The sequence below is a fragment of the Geotrypetes seraphini genome, chromosome 16, assembly GCF_902459505.1.
Source record: "Geotrypetes seraphini chromosome 16, aGeoSer1.1, whole genome shotgun sequence".
NCBI classification, from domain to species: domain Eukaryota; kingdom Metazoa; phylum Chordata; class Amphibia; order Gymnophiona; family Dermophiidae; genus Geotrypetes; species Geotrypetes seraphini.
In genome coordinates this window covers 49,603,885-49,620,260 of record NC_047099.1, presented here as the reverse complement: position 1 = coordinate 49,620,260, position 16,376 = coordinate 49,603,885, and the positions used below count along the sequence as shown (strand labels likewise).

At 42.5% G+C, this 16,376-nt stretch overlaps 2 protein-coding genes across 4 annotated transcripts in view; both read left to right on the top strand.

Annotated features, from left to right (window-relative positions):
• The window catches only part of LOC117350572 (potassium channel subfamily T member 2-like), a 102,686-nt gene extending 97,409 nt beyond the window's left edge, over positions 1 to 5,277 (top strand). For 2 of the 3 annotated variants that reach the window (XM_033924906.1, XM_033924905.1), the window contains 3 exons: positions 3,323 to 3,629; positions 3,870 to 3,954; positions 5,151 to 5,277. In XM_033924906.1, coding sequence (XP_033780797.1) covers positions 3,323 to 3,629; positions 3,870 to 3,954; positions 5,151 to 5,268 — 510 coding nt within the window. In that variant the 3' untranslated portion in view covers positions 5,269 to 5,277. Of the gene's footprint in view, positions 1 to 2,408; positions 2,426 to 3,318; positions 3,630 to 3,869; positions 3,955 to 5,150 lie in introns of all 3 variants that reach the window. The other variant, XM_033924907.1, reaches the window with a different exon arrangement.
• Positions 5,278 to 5,496: 219 nt separating this feature from the next.
• Positions 5,497 to 11,274, top strand: LOC117349819 (RNA-binding protein 48-like). Its single transcript, XM_033923415.1, has 2 exons — positions 5,497 to 5,667; positions 10,444 to 11,274. Exons 1-2 carry the CDS (start codon positions 5,497 to 5,499, stop codon positions 11,167 to 11,169), a joined length of 897 nt encoding a protein of 298 aa, XP_033779306.1. The 3' UTR covers positions 11,170 to 11,274.
• Positions 11,275 to 16,376: the final 5,102 nt, after the last annotated feature.

Here is a 16,376-nt window from a genome sequence, read left to right as displayed (position 1 = left end):
TTAATGCCGAACCAAACCAAGCAACATTGGTGCGGCAGACCACACACAGCTGGTTACAAAATGCTTTTAGAAAGATTTTTAAAGATAATATGAGAGTTTTACAGTAAAGTCAATAGGAGTAAACCAAGAGATGGTATTAGAGTTTGGTGTTTTGGCCTACACTGCTGGACTGGCCAAAATATCTAAGAAAGCACCATTTACTTCTTAGAAAGTACCAGAAGGTGTGGGGTGGGCTTGGGAGACAAAGATTTTAACCCTAACTGAGCTGGGTCAAAAACCAACCTCAGCGCTACGTCACTTTTCATCAATAGTGTTCTAGATCAAGAGTCCTTTGTTTACAAACAAGTTGGAAAGTGCACATTTGTTGCATGACAGATCGATGGCCTTCCCTTTCCGGATGGATTTCTCTCCCCTTTTCAACAAATCCAGCACAATATGAGACCATCAGCCCCAGCCAGGTCAGCACTGTTGGGTAGAATACAAGTTCTGGGTCTCTAGTAGCCATATTCTACCTTTCTCCCTCCTTTTCAGAATCCCTACGTATGTGTTTGTGTGCGAGTATGGTTGGACAGACTGACAGACCTTTAGCAACTGGTGATCTAGTCTAATGCAAAATGCATGCATTGAATGGAATCTGCCCATCTCACACCCTAGAATCATTTGTCTCCAGAAATGTACCCCGACAGGTTGCACATGATGATGCAAACCAGATTTCCTGGAGGGCAGAGCTTCCATTGCATTCCAGCAGCGTCAACACCAAGAATGTTGCTGTTAGGTTTTACCTACCCTGAGCTGCTCATGAACACACCTTCCTAGGAAGGAAGAAAACAAAACAAATACATATAGTATCAGAGGGAGTAATTTATAATTGTTGCTGTTGTCCAGGTCTCGCCACGCCTGGGTAGGTAGAACTGACACTTTAGCCAACATGCTGAAATGTTGGTTCTACCTACCCAGATGCAGTGAGAGCCGGACAAAAGCAACAATCATGATACCAGCCACGGAAGCGTAAGAGAAACAGAGTAATTTACAGTTGAAGACCTTTAAGTGGCACACCAGTAACCGGAGGTGAACAACTGTCAAAATTCGGATAGTGAGTGGAGAGGGAGGCCTGAAAAATGTTGGGCGATATCCATTCTGGATACACCAGCTCAAATACGTAAAAAGAAAAATAACTGCATAGTCAACTCACCACCAAAAAAAAAAATATAGGCTGTGGCAAGATATGAGTTTTGGGGATAATCCCTTTGTCAGCTGTGACAGTCTTCCATTGATCCAGTTTTATTAATAATAATAATAATAATAACTTTATTCTTTTATACTGCCATAACCAAAAGTTCTAGGTGGTTTACACTAAGAAGAGCTGGACAGTCAGCGAAATACAGAAATAACATAAAAATTCAAACATTCACTAAAAATACAAATTGAAAACTTAAAAAATACAATTTCAGTAATATGGAGTCGTGTTAAGAAATAAATTTATTGACTAGCGCTGTCTTGATTATTTTCCAAAAAGAACTATAAGATGACATAGCTTGTTGAATACAATTGCCTAACCAAGACTGCTGTTTACCTGCTTGAAATGCTAGGGTCTTATCTAAAAAAGTCTTGTATCTACAACCATTAATTTTTGGAAAAGCAAATAAATGCAAACTTTCCTTTGTTGGTCTATACAACATAAAATGTGGGAAAAGGTAAACTGGAGACAATCCCATGATCAACTTAAAGCAGATACAAGGAAATTTAAATAATATTCTTGCCTCTAACGGCAGCCAATGAAGTAGAACCAGGGGTGTCCTACCTGCGGTCCCGTGAAGTATTTTGTGCGGCCTCGGTCGAGGGCGATGCAGTGTTTTCCTCTGCTGCCCCCGGGTGTTTACCGTCTTGCCGGCTCCCTCCTCTGTCTTGCTGCAGCGTTTGCGCGGCCCCAGAAACATTTTTTTCAGCCAATGCGGCCCAGGGAAGCCAAAAGGTTGGACACCCCTGAAAGTAGATGATAGTATGGGCTAATGTGATCATTCTTTTTTAAACCAAAAACCAATCTGACAGCCGGGTTCTGAATTATCCTCAATTTTCTTAGTATTTTCTTGGGGGCTCCTAAATATATGATATTACAATAATCCAAAGTACACTTCTCCCTCGTCATTCGCGGGTGATACGGACAGAGCCGGACCGCGAATGCCGAAAAAACACGATTATCCAGCTCTGACCCACCCCCACCTCCCTGCCGCCTTCCCGGCCTTATCTGGTGGTCTAGAGGGCTTTCGGGGCAGGAGCGATCTTCCTACGCTCCTGCCCCGTGCAGATCGCCATCAGGAAATGGCTGTAGGGAGTTCCCGACGTAGTCTCGAGAGACTATGGGAACTCCCAGCAGCCATTTCCTCATGCCGATCTGCACGGGGCAGGAGCGTAGGAAGATCGCTCCTGCCCCGAAAGCCCTCTAGACCACCAGGTAAGGCCGGGAAGGCGGCAGGGAGGAAAAAAAGATGGATTTTTTTTTACATCAAGACTGTTTTTTTTATTTTCCCCCTCCCCAGAAAAAAATCACGATTATATGAAACCGCGAGTGTAGGAACCGCGAATGGGGAGGGGGAAGTGTAGATAAAATTAACGCCTGCACTAGTAATCTAAAGGATAAAGGTTCAAAGTATTTTTTTATAGTTTTTAATTTCCATAATGCAAAAAAGCATTTTTTTAATCACTAGGTTGAAACGCTCCATCAATGTTAGATAGTGACCTAGTGCGACTCCGAAGATTTTAATAGATTTAGGGCTCCTTTTACAAAGCCGCACTAGTGGTTTTATCACACGCACCGGATTAGCACGCGCTAGCTGGAAATCTAGGGCCTGCTCAAAAGGAGGCGGTAGCGGCCAGCGTGTGCGTCATTTTAGCGCTTGCTACAACCACTAGCGCGCCTTTGTAAAAGGAGCCCTAAGTTTCAATTCGAAACTAATTGTCCACTGTTCTATCTGAGTCGTAATAAAAGATAATTGGTTTAAAATTTCAGTAGTAAAACTTTTAGGGGAATTAACATAGAAATATCATCCGCATAAATGTAAAATTTCAAATTCAAACTCTGCAATAAATGTCCTAAAGAAGAGATGTAGATATTAAATAAAGTGGGTGATAGCAGAGAACCTTGGGGCACACCAGATTATCACAGCCTTCATCATTCCCATGTGTTCTGATGCCATGGAAGCAGCCTGTTAATTGATCATGATTTTTGACCAAAACAAGACGGTGCACTGTCTTATGCTTACATATCATTCATTCTCTCTCTCTCTCTTTTTCTTCTTCCTCCTCTCTGCTTTGCTTTCTTCAGTCCCAGGTCTCAATAAGTGTGGAAGACTCTGAGGACACACGAGAATCCAACCGGGATCCCCTTTTCTGTCGGATCAACCATCGGAACTCAACATCCAGCGACCAATCTGATCGCCCACTGCTGAGGCGGAAAAGCATGCAGTGGGCACGGAGGCTGAGTCGGAAGAGTGTAAGACAGCCAAACAAATCCAACACGGAGAGGATCAGCCAGCAACGTATGACTTTGTACAGACGCTCTGAGAGGCAGGAACTCAATGCCCTAGTGAAAACCAGAATGAAACACCTGGGTCTCCCGGCAGCTGGATACAGTATGGGGGCTTTGTAAACTTACTGCTTATGTGTTGTACCTGTGTTGGCAAGAGGTTGCATGCAGCTCATTCCTGCTGGAGCCGTCCTCTTCAATGTGTAAGCAGGCTTCTTTTTCCATTGCCTTTGTCAGTTGATTCACTCATCGTCATCATGGGCCAACCCATTCCATCAGACCATTATTAGCAATGCTGCAGTGGGTTGTTGATTTCTACTTAGTTTTGCTTTATTTATCTTTGCAGTGGACTTGGTGGATCAGGACAACCCACTCTCCTACATCCTTATCAACCCCTCGCCAGACACTAGGTTGGAACTCAATGATGTTGTGTAAGTTCTCTTCTGCATACGTTCTTTCTTGGTGTGGGCAGTGACCCGTTGCATTTATAGGTTCCCATAAACCTCCACTCTCCCCATAATCACTCCTCTTACTAGATGCAGCTCCAATTGAGGCCACACAGCTTACAGCTGCCATCTTGCCTCTTCCTCGTTCTTCACAATTCAGCCAAATCTCCAATCGGTGAAGGACACAATGACCAGTTTATGGAATCTTCTGACAGGATGTCCCCAACATCAAGTCCTGTCTGAAGACTCCATGCATCTTGAGTGAACATTAGCAACACCCAACTCACTGATGCTTAATTTTTTTCCCTTCAGTCGAGACATCTCACAAGGTGCTGAGGAACAGAATCGTATCTAAGAATTTAGTAGGCAGTTCCATAAATTAGCATCTACTGATAGGGTCCAACTTTAAAACAGCATCTATGTACTGAGTTGCCATTATAGAATGCCAGCCCAAGTTGACATGGGTGTGCCTCAGTGTATGTGCGATCAGTTACGCCATGTTCAATGTTTAAATGGACTCACCTACATGCTCCAAGTGACACATGTAGCTGATAGCATTCTGTCTCGTAAATGCATCACTTTAAGGCATGCTCATGCTCTGCCTGTGTGTACGCTATGGCAATGGTTCCCAACCCTGTCCTGGAGGACCAGCAGGCCAATCGGGTTTACAGGCTAGCCCTAATGAATTTGCATGAGAGAGATTTGCATATAATGGAAGTGACAGGCATGCAAATCTGCTCCATACATATTCATTAGGGCTAGCCTGAAAACCCGATTGGCCTGGTGGTCCTCCAGGACAGGGTTGGGAACCTCTGCGCTATAGCATTTAGGTGCTATCTTATAGAATAGGTCCTGGTGCACCTCCATGCCTAAAAACCAATTTATTTGTGCCTATAAGTGGCCTATAAGTGACTCTTAAGTCTAAGGCCTATATAAGTGGCTCTTAAGTCTAGGCACCATTTGTAGAATTACCTCCATAATGTCCAGGGCAGGTAAATGTGCTTGTGCCCTGGTTATCCCTCAATCTGCTCTCCCCCCCCTCCACATTTCTGCTTTCTCTCTACCTCCCATCCCCCAGCCACCTCTCTCATGCACACCAATTACATCCTTGCTGATGGGCATCTTGGCAGGAATTCCTGGGGCCGCCCTATTCTCAGCAATGGTACCTCTTGTCTCTGCAGCTATCTCATCCGGCCGGATCCCCTCACGCTCGTCTCTTCCGGCAACAGCAGCCAGAAAACCCACACGGCTTGCTCCGACAGAGGGCGGTGTGACACTAAAGACAGTACCCATCTGTGAATGGAGTCCCCGAGGAGTCTTCTCCTCACACAGACCACAGGCTCCAGAGGAATAAACACTGTGAACTGCTGGCATTCTGACAGACTGGCTCCAGTCGAGACAGAAGGACGGCTCATGTATTGACCACTATGGCTTTATGTGGGGTTTTTAATTCCACCTTGGCAATGTGGATGGTCCCAGGTGATCTTCCAAAGCCACAGGCTCAGCTTTGCCATTGCGCTGTTGGACATGGTAGAAGCTTGGTGGGCGGAGGTGGCAGCAGAAATTCCCTTTCTGTGCAGCTGTTTTAGTGGTGCACGAGTGGAGAAGTCACAAAGATTGGAAATGATCACAGGGGGCTGCACACCCTCAAACTTACCCTTTCACTTGTTACATGTAGCACTGGCATGGGATAACTGGGTGAGAGTGTACATACTGGCATGTTACCAAAGGTTAGATTGCTCAGTAGATATGGATAAAGTTATAAGAGAGCTATCCACTGAGCCAGGACATGAGGGAGAGCTACAGTGTAAATCTCCTGATTTTTCATTATAATCGCATCCACTGTAATAGGTCAAACAGAGGTCCAAATGCCTTGGTGGTGAGGGCTGGGGGCGGAGGCTCTTTGGAAACTTCTGCCTAGAAGTAGCCTCAGCTACAGGAACATTTTCTGGGAAAGTTCAGAGTCAATGCTATTACTCCAGTTCACTTGGTGGGATCTTGTGTTACATTAGTCTATGTGAAGCCACATCTTCCTACCCTGACCACCAAGGCATAGGCCAAGCCCCCCACCCCACTCCACTCCACTCCATCCCACTGAGTTTAATCTCTGATGCTTGTAAGTCTGAACCAGTGAGCTCATTTACTATTCTGTTATGCTTTGAAGAGCACTTAGCATGATAATATCAAGGGTAAGTAATGAGCCATTGTATGTTCCTTAGAAAGGTAGGGTGTGGACATCAATTCAACTTGCAATACATGTTCGCTCTGGCATGCTGAAGGTACAATGACCTTCTTACCGGCTGTAACTTCCTTTGCAACGTCTCCAAAGACCTTAGGCCTCGGGTAATTTACAAACACATCTGATGTACACGCTTGAAGAGCTCACTAGCAATGCCCATGGATGCATCTCTGAGCTTCCCAACTGAAGTACCTCAAATCTGCAAAGCCAAGTGACAATGGCAATACCTAAGACATGAGGCCACTTTACAAAATGTCTACTTTATTTTTTAATCACCCTAATAAAGAAAAAAAAACAGGGGTATTTTCTGCCTTCACTTTAAAATTATTGTTTCACTTTGTGAAAGGCTTTTGCCCTGGCTTTGGTGTTTGGCCAGTGGAATGCGAGAAAGCAGTCACTCATTCAGTCGCCTATGTTAACAATATGAGTTCAGATCTTTAATATAGTCTGGCTGCGCTCAGAGAGAGTCCTTACTGAACAAAGCCCAATAGAGGGACGGACACCAACTGAGAAGTGAAGGAGCCAGCTCAGAGTCTCAGTAGCAATGCAGAGGGGCCTGGGTTGGATTCCTAGGAGGGAGTGAACCCTTCCCAAGAACTGTAGACTGGATTGAGTTGGGAGGGAGCTATGAAGCACTTTTGTCATGATAGTTCTTAAAATAGGCACATGGCACTGGAAACCAACAGAGGTCAGTTCAGATAGGGCAGAAGGAAACTGGAGTGTTGGAAGGGAAAAACCAAATCCCATTTGCAATTCGAGTACATGGGCTCAGCTCCACTCAGCACTGTTCATTTTCTTCCAAATGCAGTCTTTTTAGGGGGGGGGACAGGTGACACAGAGGATCCCATCTTCTTTCAAATTATAGAAGCTGAAAGGTGGACTTAAAAAACATGCCCCTCGGACAATGCACCATGACCTTTGGAAAGAACAGTAGCAGTCTGTGCGTCTCCCACCCAAACTGGCAATCTTACTGGGATGAGGAAAAGGGAGAGCAGGGGGAACGTCATAAAACAAAGAATTTTATCTGAAATCAGTTTTTATTGGAAAAACCAGCAATACACGAGCACACCAGGAACAGAAGTAAAACCTCACTACAAACGAAGCAGCAGAAATATAGAAACATGATGGCAGATAAAGGCCAAAAGGCCCATCCGCACCATCCACTATCTCCAACTTTTCCTATTGGCTAAGGCTCTTAACATTTGCATCTCCTCTTCCTATAGGCTAAGGCTCTTTACACCTGCATTGTGAGGTCATGGAGCAAATGGCCAATCCGCAGCATCCACTATCTCCAACTTTTCCTATTGGTTAAGGCTCTTAACATTTGCATCTCCTCTTCCTATAGGCTAAGGCTCTTTACACCTGCATTGTGAGGTCATAGAGCAAATGGCCCATCCGCAGCATCCACTATCTCCTCCTCTCCCTATTGGCTAAGGCTCTTAACATTTGCATCTCCTCTTTCTATAGGCAAAGGCTCTTTACACCTGCATTGTGAGGTCATAGAGCAAATGGCCCATCCGCAGCATCCACTATCTCCTCCTCTCCCTATTGGCTAAGGCTCTTAACATTTGCATCTCATTTTTCTATAGGCTAAGGCTCTTTACACCTGCATTGTGAGGTCATAGAGTTTTAAGGTTATAGAAACAGGATGGCAGATAAAAGCCAAATGACCCTTCCAGTCTGCCCATCCGCAGTATCCACTATTTCCTCCTCTCCACATGCCTGTCCCACGCTTTCTTGAATTCAGACACAGTCTTTGTCTCCACTACCTCTTCCGTGAGACTGTTCCACGCATCTACCACCCTTTCTGTAGAAAAGTATTTCCTTAGATTACTCCTGAGCCTATCACCTCTTAACTTCAACCTATGCCCTCTCATTCTGGAGCTTCCTTTCAAATGACTCGCCTCATGCACATTTATGCCATGTATTCCATCAATGAGCTCCAGGGATAATGTAATCCAAATATCTCCTTGTAGTTTGTAAATAGAACATTAAAACAACCCTTCCCCATCCCATTCCATACAGGAGACACTACAGACAAACTTCAGAACACAAAATGGTAAATTCAGGACTCTACTACATGCTCTTGGTGTATAATTTTGCCAAGATTGATCCAATACTGTCTGAAATTTTACACCCTCTGGCACGCTAATATTGGAAATTTCCAGACCTTGCATTTGTTTTTTTATAATTTCTTTATTCATTTTTAAACTTACATCAAGTGTACAGTAAATATCAACCAAATATAATACAACATCACTTGAAAAATTTTCAATATCATACACCAAGAAGATTTAACCCCCACCCCCCCTCCCAAATTCAGATACAACTAGTATATACCACATGAAAATAATATCTCATGACATTCATATATATATTCTTAATGGAAAACCAAGAAACCCACCCCCCACCCCAAATCCACATGTGTATTAAAATTGGGAAAAGTGTAACTTATTCATTACTATAATTGTCATATGACACAAATTTGACATGTCTATTAGAGCTAAATGTCAAATATCTGCTAATAATAACAAGCTTTTATTGATATTAACAGGAGTTGCCATCCAACAAATAACACATAATTGGAAGGACTGTAGAAGACTGAATTATTGTTTTTGGTGGTCTTCAGTTTGTCATGTGTATAAAATGGAAAGAGCGTTGGCTGTTCAAAAAGGTTATTATAATAAGTTTAAGGATGTGTGGGGACCTTTATTAAATTATAGCAATGAATAAGTTACACTTTTCCCAATCTTAATACTACCGGAGGAAGTGATCAGGCAGAGTACGGTACAGGGATTCAAACAGGGATTGGACGGATTCCTGAGGGATAAAGGGATCGTGGGATACCGAGGGAGGAGCTGGGATGTAACACAAGTATAGAAAGCTAACCAGGTAATAAGTATAGAAACCCAACCAGGTCGTGCATGTGCAAGACCGGAGGGTTAGGACTTCGATGGGAAGATAGGACTTCAATGAGAAACCAAGGTGGCAAGGGAGCCCCTTCTGGTGATTCAGACAGGTCGTGACCTGTTTGGGCCGCCGCGGGAGCGGACTGCCGGGCAGGATGGACCTATGGTCTGACCCGGCGGAGGCACTGCTTATGTTCTTATGTTCTTAATACACATGTGGATTTGGGGGGGGGGAATTTCTTGTTTTTCCATTAAGAATATATAGATGATTGTCGTAAGATATTATTTTTATGTGGTATATATTAGTTGTATCCAGACCTTGCATTTGTAATAGAAGGATCATCTGCTGCCTCCACAGTGGCAACGTAGGTGGGTCAGTTGAAATCCAAGACAGCACACGCCAAAAAAGCCCAACAAACCCTTTAGGAATCGGTTTTGCTTTGACGTACTTGACAAATACAATTTCCGGAGTACATTGCAAATGTCCGTTTCACAGATGAACAATAAAAGCAATTAGATATTTCCAAAAAAGCAGCACCCCCAGACAGAGCCAGAACATATGACCCAATGTCGCACTCCGTTTTGGCACATTTTGGGCACACATCAAACGTAGCAAATCCTGCTCAACTGGCTCGATGTGGCGAGATCTAATCTAAGCCTTAGATTTATATACCGTGTCATTTCCTGAAGTAAGGGCTCGATTCGGTTTACCATAAGACTTCAATAAACAGAGAAATCAGTTTAACTAACATGTGAATTACTAAACAAAAGACAATTAACACTCCTTAGTACCATGTCTTAAAAGCTGTTAAAATAGCATTGTTTTCATCGATTTACGAAAATCTGGAGAGAGAAAAGAGTTCTAATAAAACTAGGAATTTCATTCCAAATCATTATAAACCTATACGAAAAGGAGCGAGTGACATTACCAACAAGTTTTATCCCTTTCACTGAAGGAAATGAAAGTTTGTACTTCTGAGAATTCCTTGAAACAACAGACTGAAGAGAATTTCATGTTAGAGGGACTATAGGCAAAAATAGACCATGGATAATATTGAATATCATACAAGTGCACTTAAATCGAATTCTACGATGAACAGGGAGCCAGTGAAGGTTTTTCAGTAATGGAGGTCTATGATCAAATTTCCTTTTTTCAAAACTAAATTTGGCCGCAGTATTCTGAATCAATTGTAACCGGTTGACATTTCCTTTACTCAAGCAAATGAAAATAGAGTTGCAATAATCTAACTGAGCCAAAATAATGGCTTGAACCAATACCGCAAAAATATACATGCGAAGAACAAATTTGTTGTTACATTCCCACAGCTGCATATTGGAATTAACAATGCCCCAGAATTTGAAACTGTCCAAGAAACAAGAGAGAAACTGCAGGAACGCAGAAAGTTTATAGCCAAAGCAACGTCTAAAAGAGAGTGGCTTGTAACAGAGAAGGACCAGGGCCAGAACCTGACAGCTTCAGAATATTCAGAGCCCAGTTCACAGCCTGGAAGAAGTAATACAAGCATTTCCAGTGAGACTCCATACTCATGTTTTGCCCACTCTTTTGAGTTACCTTCCTCTTGTTCTATATCCCAAAACCCAGTGACGGCAATACCAGCCTATGTTGGAAACTGGCCATCTGAATCTACTGCAAACAATAGCCAAGCAGCTTCATCAGCTGATATAGACCAGTGGAAAGAACATAATATGATTGCACCCACTCCAGGGCCACAGAGAAAAGAGCCCTCTAACAAGGGAATTGGTAGATTTATACCGCGAACTACACTACTAGAAGAGAGAAAGAGAAGGCGAGACCAAGACACTGCATTTCATCTTACTGGGGCCAGTATGGATAATACTGAAGTAATTATTGGGCCGTTGCTGCCAGAAATACCCAACGTAGACATGGATGATGAATCCTTAAATGTGTCGGCAAATGCAATTCGAAACAAGCTGAAAGAGGTTTCTTCTATTCCAGTATTGAAATCGGAAAGAGCTGAAGAGGAAAACAGCCAGAGGGCCCCACCACTAAAGCAGAGGAGGAGAATATAAGTGAAAGATTTCAGTTAGAAATGTTTAAGCAGAAATAGAATATTAACAATGTATCATCTGCAAGCTATACAAACCAAATTTATAATAAAGAGAGGTGTAAGTGTGGAATTAACATTTGAGATCACCATTGAACTGACAAGTGATGTAGCAGCATTGAACATAAGAACATAAGAACATAAGCAGTGCCTCTGCTGGGTCAGACCATAGGTCCATCCTGCCCAGCAGTCCGCTCCCGCGGCGGCCCAAACAGGTCACGACCTGTCTAAATCACCAGAAGGTGCCCCCATGCCTCCTTGGTTTCCTAATTGAGTCCTATCTTCCTATCAAAGTCCTAGCCTTCCGGTCTTGCACCTGCACGACCTGGTTGGGTTTCTACATTTATTTTCTGGTTAGCTTTCTCAGTATCCCACGATCCCTTTATCCCTCAGGAATCCATCCAGTCTCTGTTTGAATCCCTGTACCGTACTCTGCCTGATCACTTCCTCCGGTAGCGCATTCCAAGTGTCCACGACCCTCTGGGTGAAAAAAAACTTCCTTGCATTCGTTTTGAACCTATCTCCCTTCAGTTTCTCCGAATGCCCCCTCGTACATGTTGTCCCCTTCAGCCTGAAGAATCTGTCCCTATCTACATACCATGAGCGCATTCCTCTGACCAATGAGTCGGACCTAATCAATGTCTGAGGTAATTTCAAGCAGAATTTTTGATGAAAGGGTAATGGGACGTGATGCTGTGAGCCAAGGGTGTATATGCTGTGGATAAGGTGTCCTGTATATCCTCACACAGAGGCTTCCAAGCCAGGCTTTGGACATAATGTTTAAGTTTCAAGTAAGCAAAAATGATCCGTAGCTGGAAGATCAAGGGGGTGGAACACCTCTCGTATGAGGAAAAGCTAATAAGGTCAGCTTGGAAAAGAGAAGGCTGAGGGGAGATATGATTGAAGTCTACAAAATCCTGAATGGAGTAGAATGGGTACAAGTGGATCGTTTTTTCACTCTGTCAAAAATTACAAAGGCTAGTGGACACTCAATGAAACTGCAGGGAAATACTTTTAAATCCAATAGGATGTGGTAAAGGCGGATAGCGTAGCTGGTTTTAAGAAAGGTTTGGAAAATTTCCTGGAGAAAAAGTCCATAGTCTGTTATTAAGGCATGGGGGAAGCCTCTGCTTGCCCTGGATCGGTATCATGGAATATTGCTACTCCTTGTGTTTTGGCCAGGTACTAGTGTCCTGGATTGGCCACCGTGAGAACAGGCTACTGGGCTTGATGTACCATTGATCTGACCCAGTAAGGCTGTTCTTATGTTCTTATGAAGATCAAATTTCAGTTTGTAAATCCAAAAAAGATTTTATTTGTTCCTCCTTTATCAACATCTGACAGAGGAGACAAATGCCTTTATCCTCCCAACTTTGAAACAAAGGATTCTATGACAATCAATTTGATATAGCTTTTAATCCTTAACCCTACTCCTCTTCCCTCCAGCCCAGCCCAGCCCGCTGATTAACTGCTCCCCTTAAGTGTATCCATGACATCCTGTTTGTCTTGGCTGTTTAGATTGTAAGCTCATTGAGCAGGGACTATCTTCTTTGTGACTCTGTACAGTGCTGCGTGCGTCTGGTAGCGCTATAGAAATAACGAATAGTAGTAGTAGTGTGAAGAGTTTGAGTCTTTGGGCAGCAGAGCTGAGATTGTGATGTCATAATGTCTCATTCCACCAATAAGAGCCAACCTCATCAGTGATGTCACAGTGGCTTGATTGTCCTGTACTTCCCCTCTGCCCTCCAACCCAGCCAGCAGATTAACCCTTCCCCTTAACTGGATCCATGCCATCCTGTTTAGACTGTAAGCTCTTTGGAGCAGGGACTATCTTCTCTGTGACTCTGTACAGCGCTGGTAGCGCTATGGAAATAATTAATAGCAGGTACACAAAAACCCTCAGCAGTTTGCTAAAGGGCTTATGACATACAGAGTACACACAACAGATTAGTCAATGTTATTCATGGTTACATTGTTGCCTGAATGAGATTAAACTAAAAATAATTTCCATGAACAGATTTGGGCATGATGCCTACAGCAGGGCTGTTATTGACTCTTGTACGGATCTTGTTTCTTGGCTTTCCATCCCTTGAGGTAGACAGCCCTCTTTATCACTGGAGGTGGAGGGAGGGAGCTGAGTGTTTTGTGCAACTCTGAGTGCTGATTCATGGATCAGATTCTAACTTTTGATTGGAAATCTCATTCAAATTACACATTGTTGTGATTTTCATTGACGTGGCGCTGTGCCCCTGGTGCAAGCATTATGGCAACATGCGACTGTTTCCCATTGGCAGGGTTTTTCCTCATATATAGTGTGCCAGGTAATAAAATCCTTTGTTTTTATTGCCCTTCCCTTCCTGGGCTTTCTTTCCTCTTCTCCCCTAAAACCTGAAGATCCTGAATTTCAACTAGAATGGGTCAGAGAAGTTACATAATGGAAGCAGGAGAAGAGCCCCATGTTGTGTCTTTTTAATGTCAAAATAAATCCCACTTAAGAAATATGGCATTGAATTGACCCATTTGGGCTCTGTGGTAACACTGAGGAATATCAAGTTTCAAGTTTATTCATATTTTTTGATTAAACGCTTATCCGAAGGTACTAAGCGTTGTACAAAGAATAAAAAATAACAAGGATATTAACATTTTAAGAGATTAAACGTACATGATTCATTATGGGACATACTTGGGTAACTGCTTTATTAAGCCACAAGAAACAGTAGGAAAAAGGAGGAGAACTACAATTTTGAAGAAAAAGTACATAGAAGGTAAATACATAAGGGGGTGGGAAGAGAAGGATTGCTGGCAAAGATATATGTCAATTTTGGAGACTGCTAAAATTATCAATTTCAGAAACTGCTAAAATTGATATGTATTGTATTTTCAGTTGAAGGCATCTTTAAAAAGAAAGCACTTTAAACTGCTTTTAAACTTCTGCAGATTTCGTTCAATTCTTAAATATAGGGGAAGAGAATTCCAAGTCATTGGAGCTGTTACAGAGAAAATAAGAGCACGATGAGTTCCGATTATTTTCAGGGAAGGGACGTTAAGGGTGAACTGTGAAGTAGATCGAAGAGCTCTCGGGGGGTCATACGGAATCAAAAGTCTATCTATGAATGCTGGGGCGTTGGTTTGTATAGTCTTGAAAACTAGAAGAGCAATTTTATATGTTATCCTATGTGTAACAGGCAGCCAATGAGCTTTTTGTAGCAATGGGGTGACGTGGTCAAATTTTTTAGAGCCTGAAATTATCTTAATTGCTGTGTTTTGAATAAGTTGGAGACATTTTATGTCTTTTAGGTATGCCCCCTTTAATAAAGAATTGCAATAATCCAGTTTAGATATTACTAGAGAATGGACTAATACGTTAAGGGAATTATCATCGAGAAGGGGAACCAATGATCGAATCATCCTCAACTTATAGAAACAGTTTTTAACCAATGCACTGATGTGTGAACAAAACGTAAGTTTGTTGTCTATAAGCACACCTAGAATTTTAATGGTATTAGTTAATTTAAGAGGCATATTATCAATTGAGACTGGGGCAATTAGCTGTACCCCTTCTTTCCCTGGGAAAAGCACAGTATTAGTTTTAGGGATGCTTAAAGAAAGCATGTTGATACTTAGCCAATCGTGAATTTTGGCTAGTTTTTGGTTGATGTTAGAAATGTCATGTGGACTTGTAGGATCAATAGTGTGCAGAAGTTGAAAGTCATCTGCATAAGCATATACTGTAAACCCGATAGATTGACAAAGAGTTAGGAGAGGAGCCAGGTAAATATTAAACAGTAGAGGAGATAATATAGAACCTTGCGGAATACCAAAATTAGTATGATAGGATTCAGAAAGTGAGTTTTTGAAATGCACTGTTGAAAATCTATCAGAGAAGTAAGATCGAAACCATTCATGAACTTGGTCAGTTATACTGATAGATGAGAGTCGTTGAAGTAGTAGATGATGGTCAATTGTGTCAAACGCTGCTGCGAGATCCAAAGAGATAAGTAAAACCGATTTGTGTTGATCCAGGTAGTAGTGAGTCCTAGAAGGGAATGCTCTGTGGAATGATTTTTACGAAATCCAGATTGATTGGGATGTAGAGCCTGTGTTTTATCAATGAAGTCTGACAATTGCTGAAATACTACTTTTTCTGTTATTTTTGCTAGAAAAGGAAGGTTAGCTATTGGACGATAGTTTGAACTATCATTGAGATTGTTTTTTGAATCCTTGATAATCGGAAGGAGAGCAGAGCTGGCAATGCAAGCAGAGTCATAGGTGCTGACTGGTGCATGACCTTCCCCATCACCTGGAAAGCAGCTTCCTGGACTTGCTTTCCCCTAAGCCAGAGCACCAGGAGGAAGTGGTACCACCTACTTACATAGAAACATAGAATATGACGGCAGAAAAGGGCCTTCGGCCCAACAAGTCTGCCCATTCAAATAACCCTCCCCCCTAAATTCTTCTTTGAAGTGAACCGACATGTTGATCCCATTTGTTCTTCAAGTCAGTCACGTTATTGGCCTCAACTACCTGAAGTGGAAGATCATTCCAACGGTCAACCACCCTTTCGGTGAAGAAGTACTTCCTAGTGTCACCATGAAATCTCCCGACCCTGATTTTTAGCAGATGCCCTCTTGTCGCCATAGGTCCTGTAAGGAAAAAGATGTCTTTTTCCACCTCAATAAGGCCAATAACATATTTGAACGTCTCTATCATGTCACCTCTCTCTCTGCGTTCCTCGATGGTGTCGTAATAAGAGACGTTTTTCGGGAAATCAGACGTTCCAGCTAGAAGGACAGACATGTCAAAGATAAGCCGAAATATGCACAACACAGAGCAGCAAAAGCTGAGCCAGGAATTAATGATTAAAATTCTTCAATAAAATGACTTAATTGGAAAAACAAATGTTCGATATCCTAACCAAACTGGTTTCAGTTTAAACCACTCAACAGAAACATCACTTCTTGGTCTTACTACAACATTAGACTATATAGATCATCTTAAACCAATACCATTGATCTCATAACATTTGATACCGTGGATCGTGTTATACTACTATGTCGTCTGCAAGATATTAGTATAACTTTTCAATGGTTTAAATCCTATCTGAGTGATCGCCATTATATTTTAAGACTGGAAGATCAATACACTGAGCCTTTTACTTTACCATATGGGGTG

Bases quoted from the DNA above. Each gene is read 5' to 3' on its own strand.
- LOC117349819 (XM_033923415.1), top strand. From the start codon at position 5,497: ATGGTAGAAGCTTGGTGGGCGGAGGTGGCAGCAGAAATTCCCTTTCTG. The intron at 5,668-10,443 runs GTGAGAGTGTAC...ACATTCCCACAG, and splicing joins CACTGGCATGGGATAACTGG to CTGCATATTGGAATTAACAA.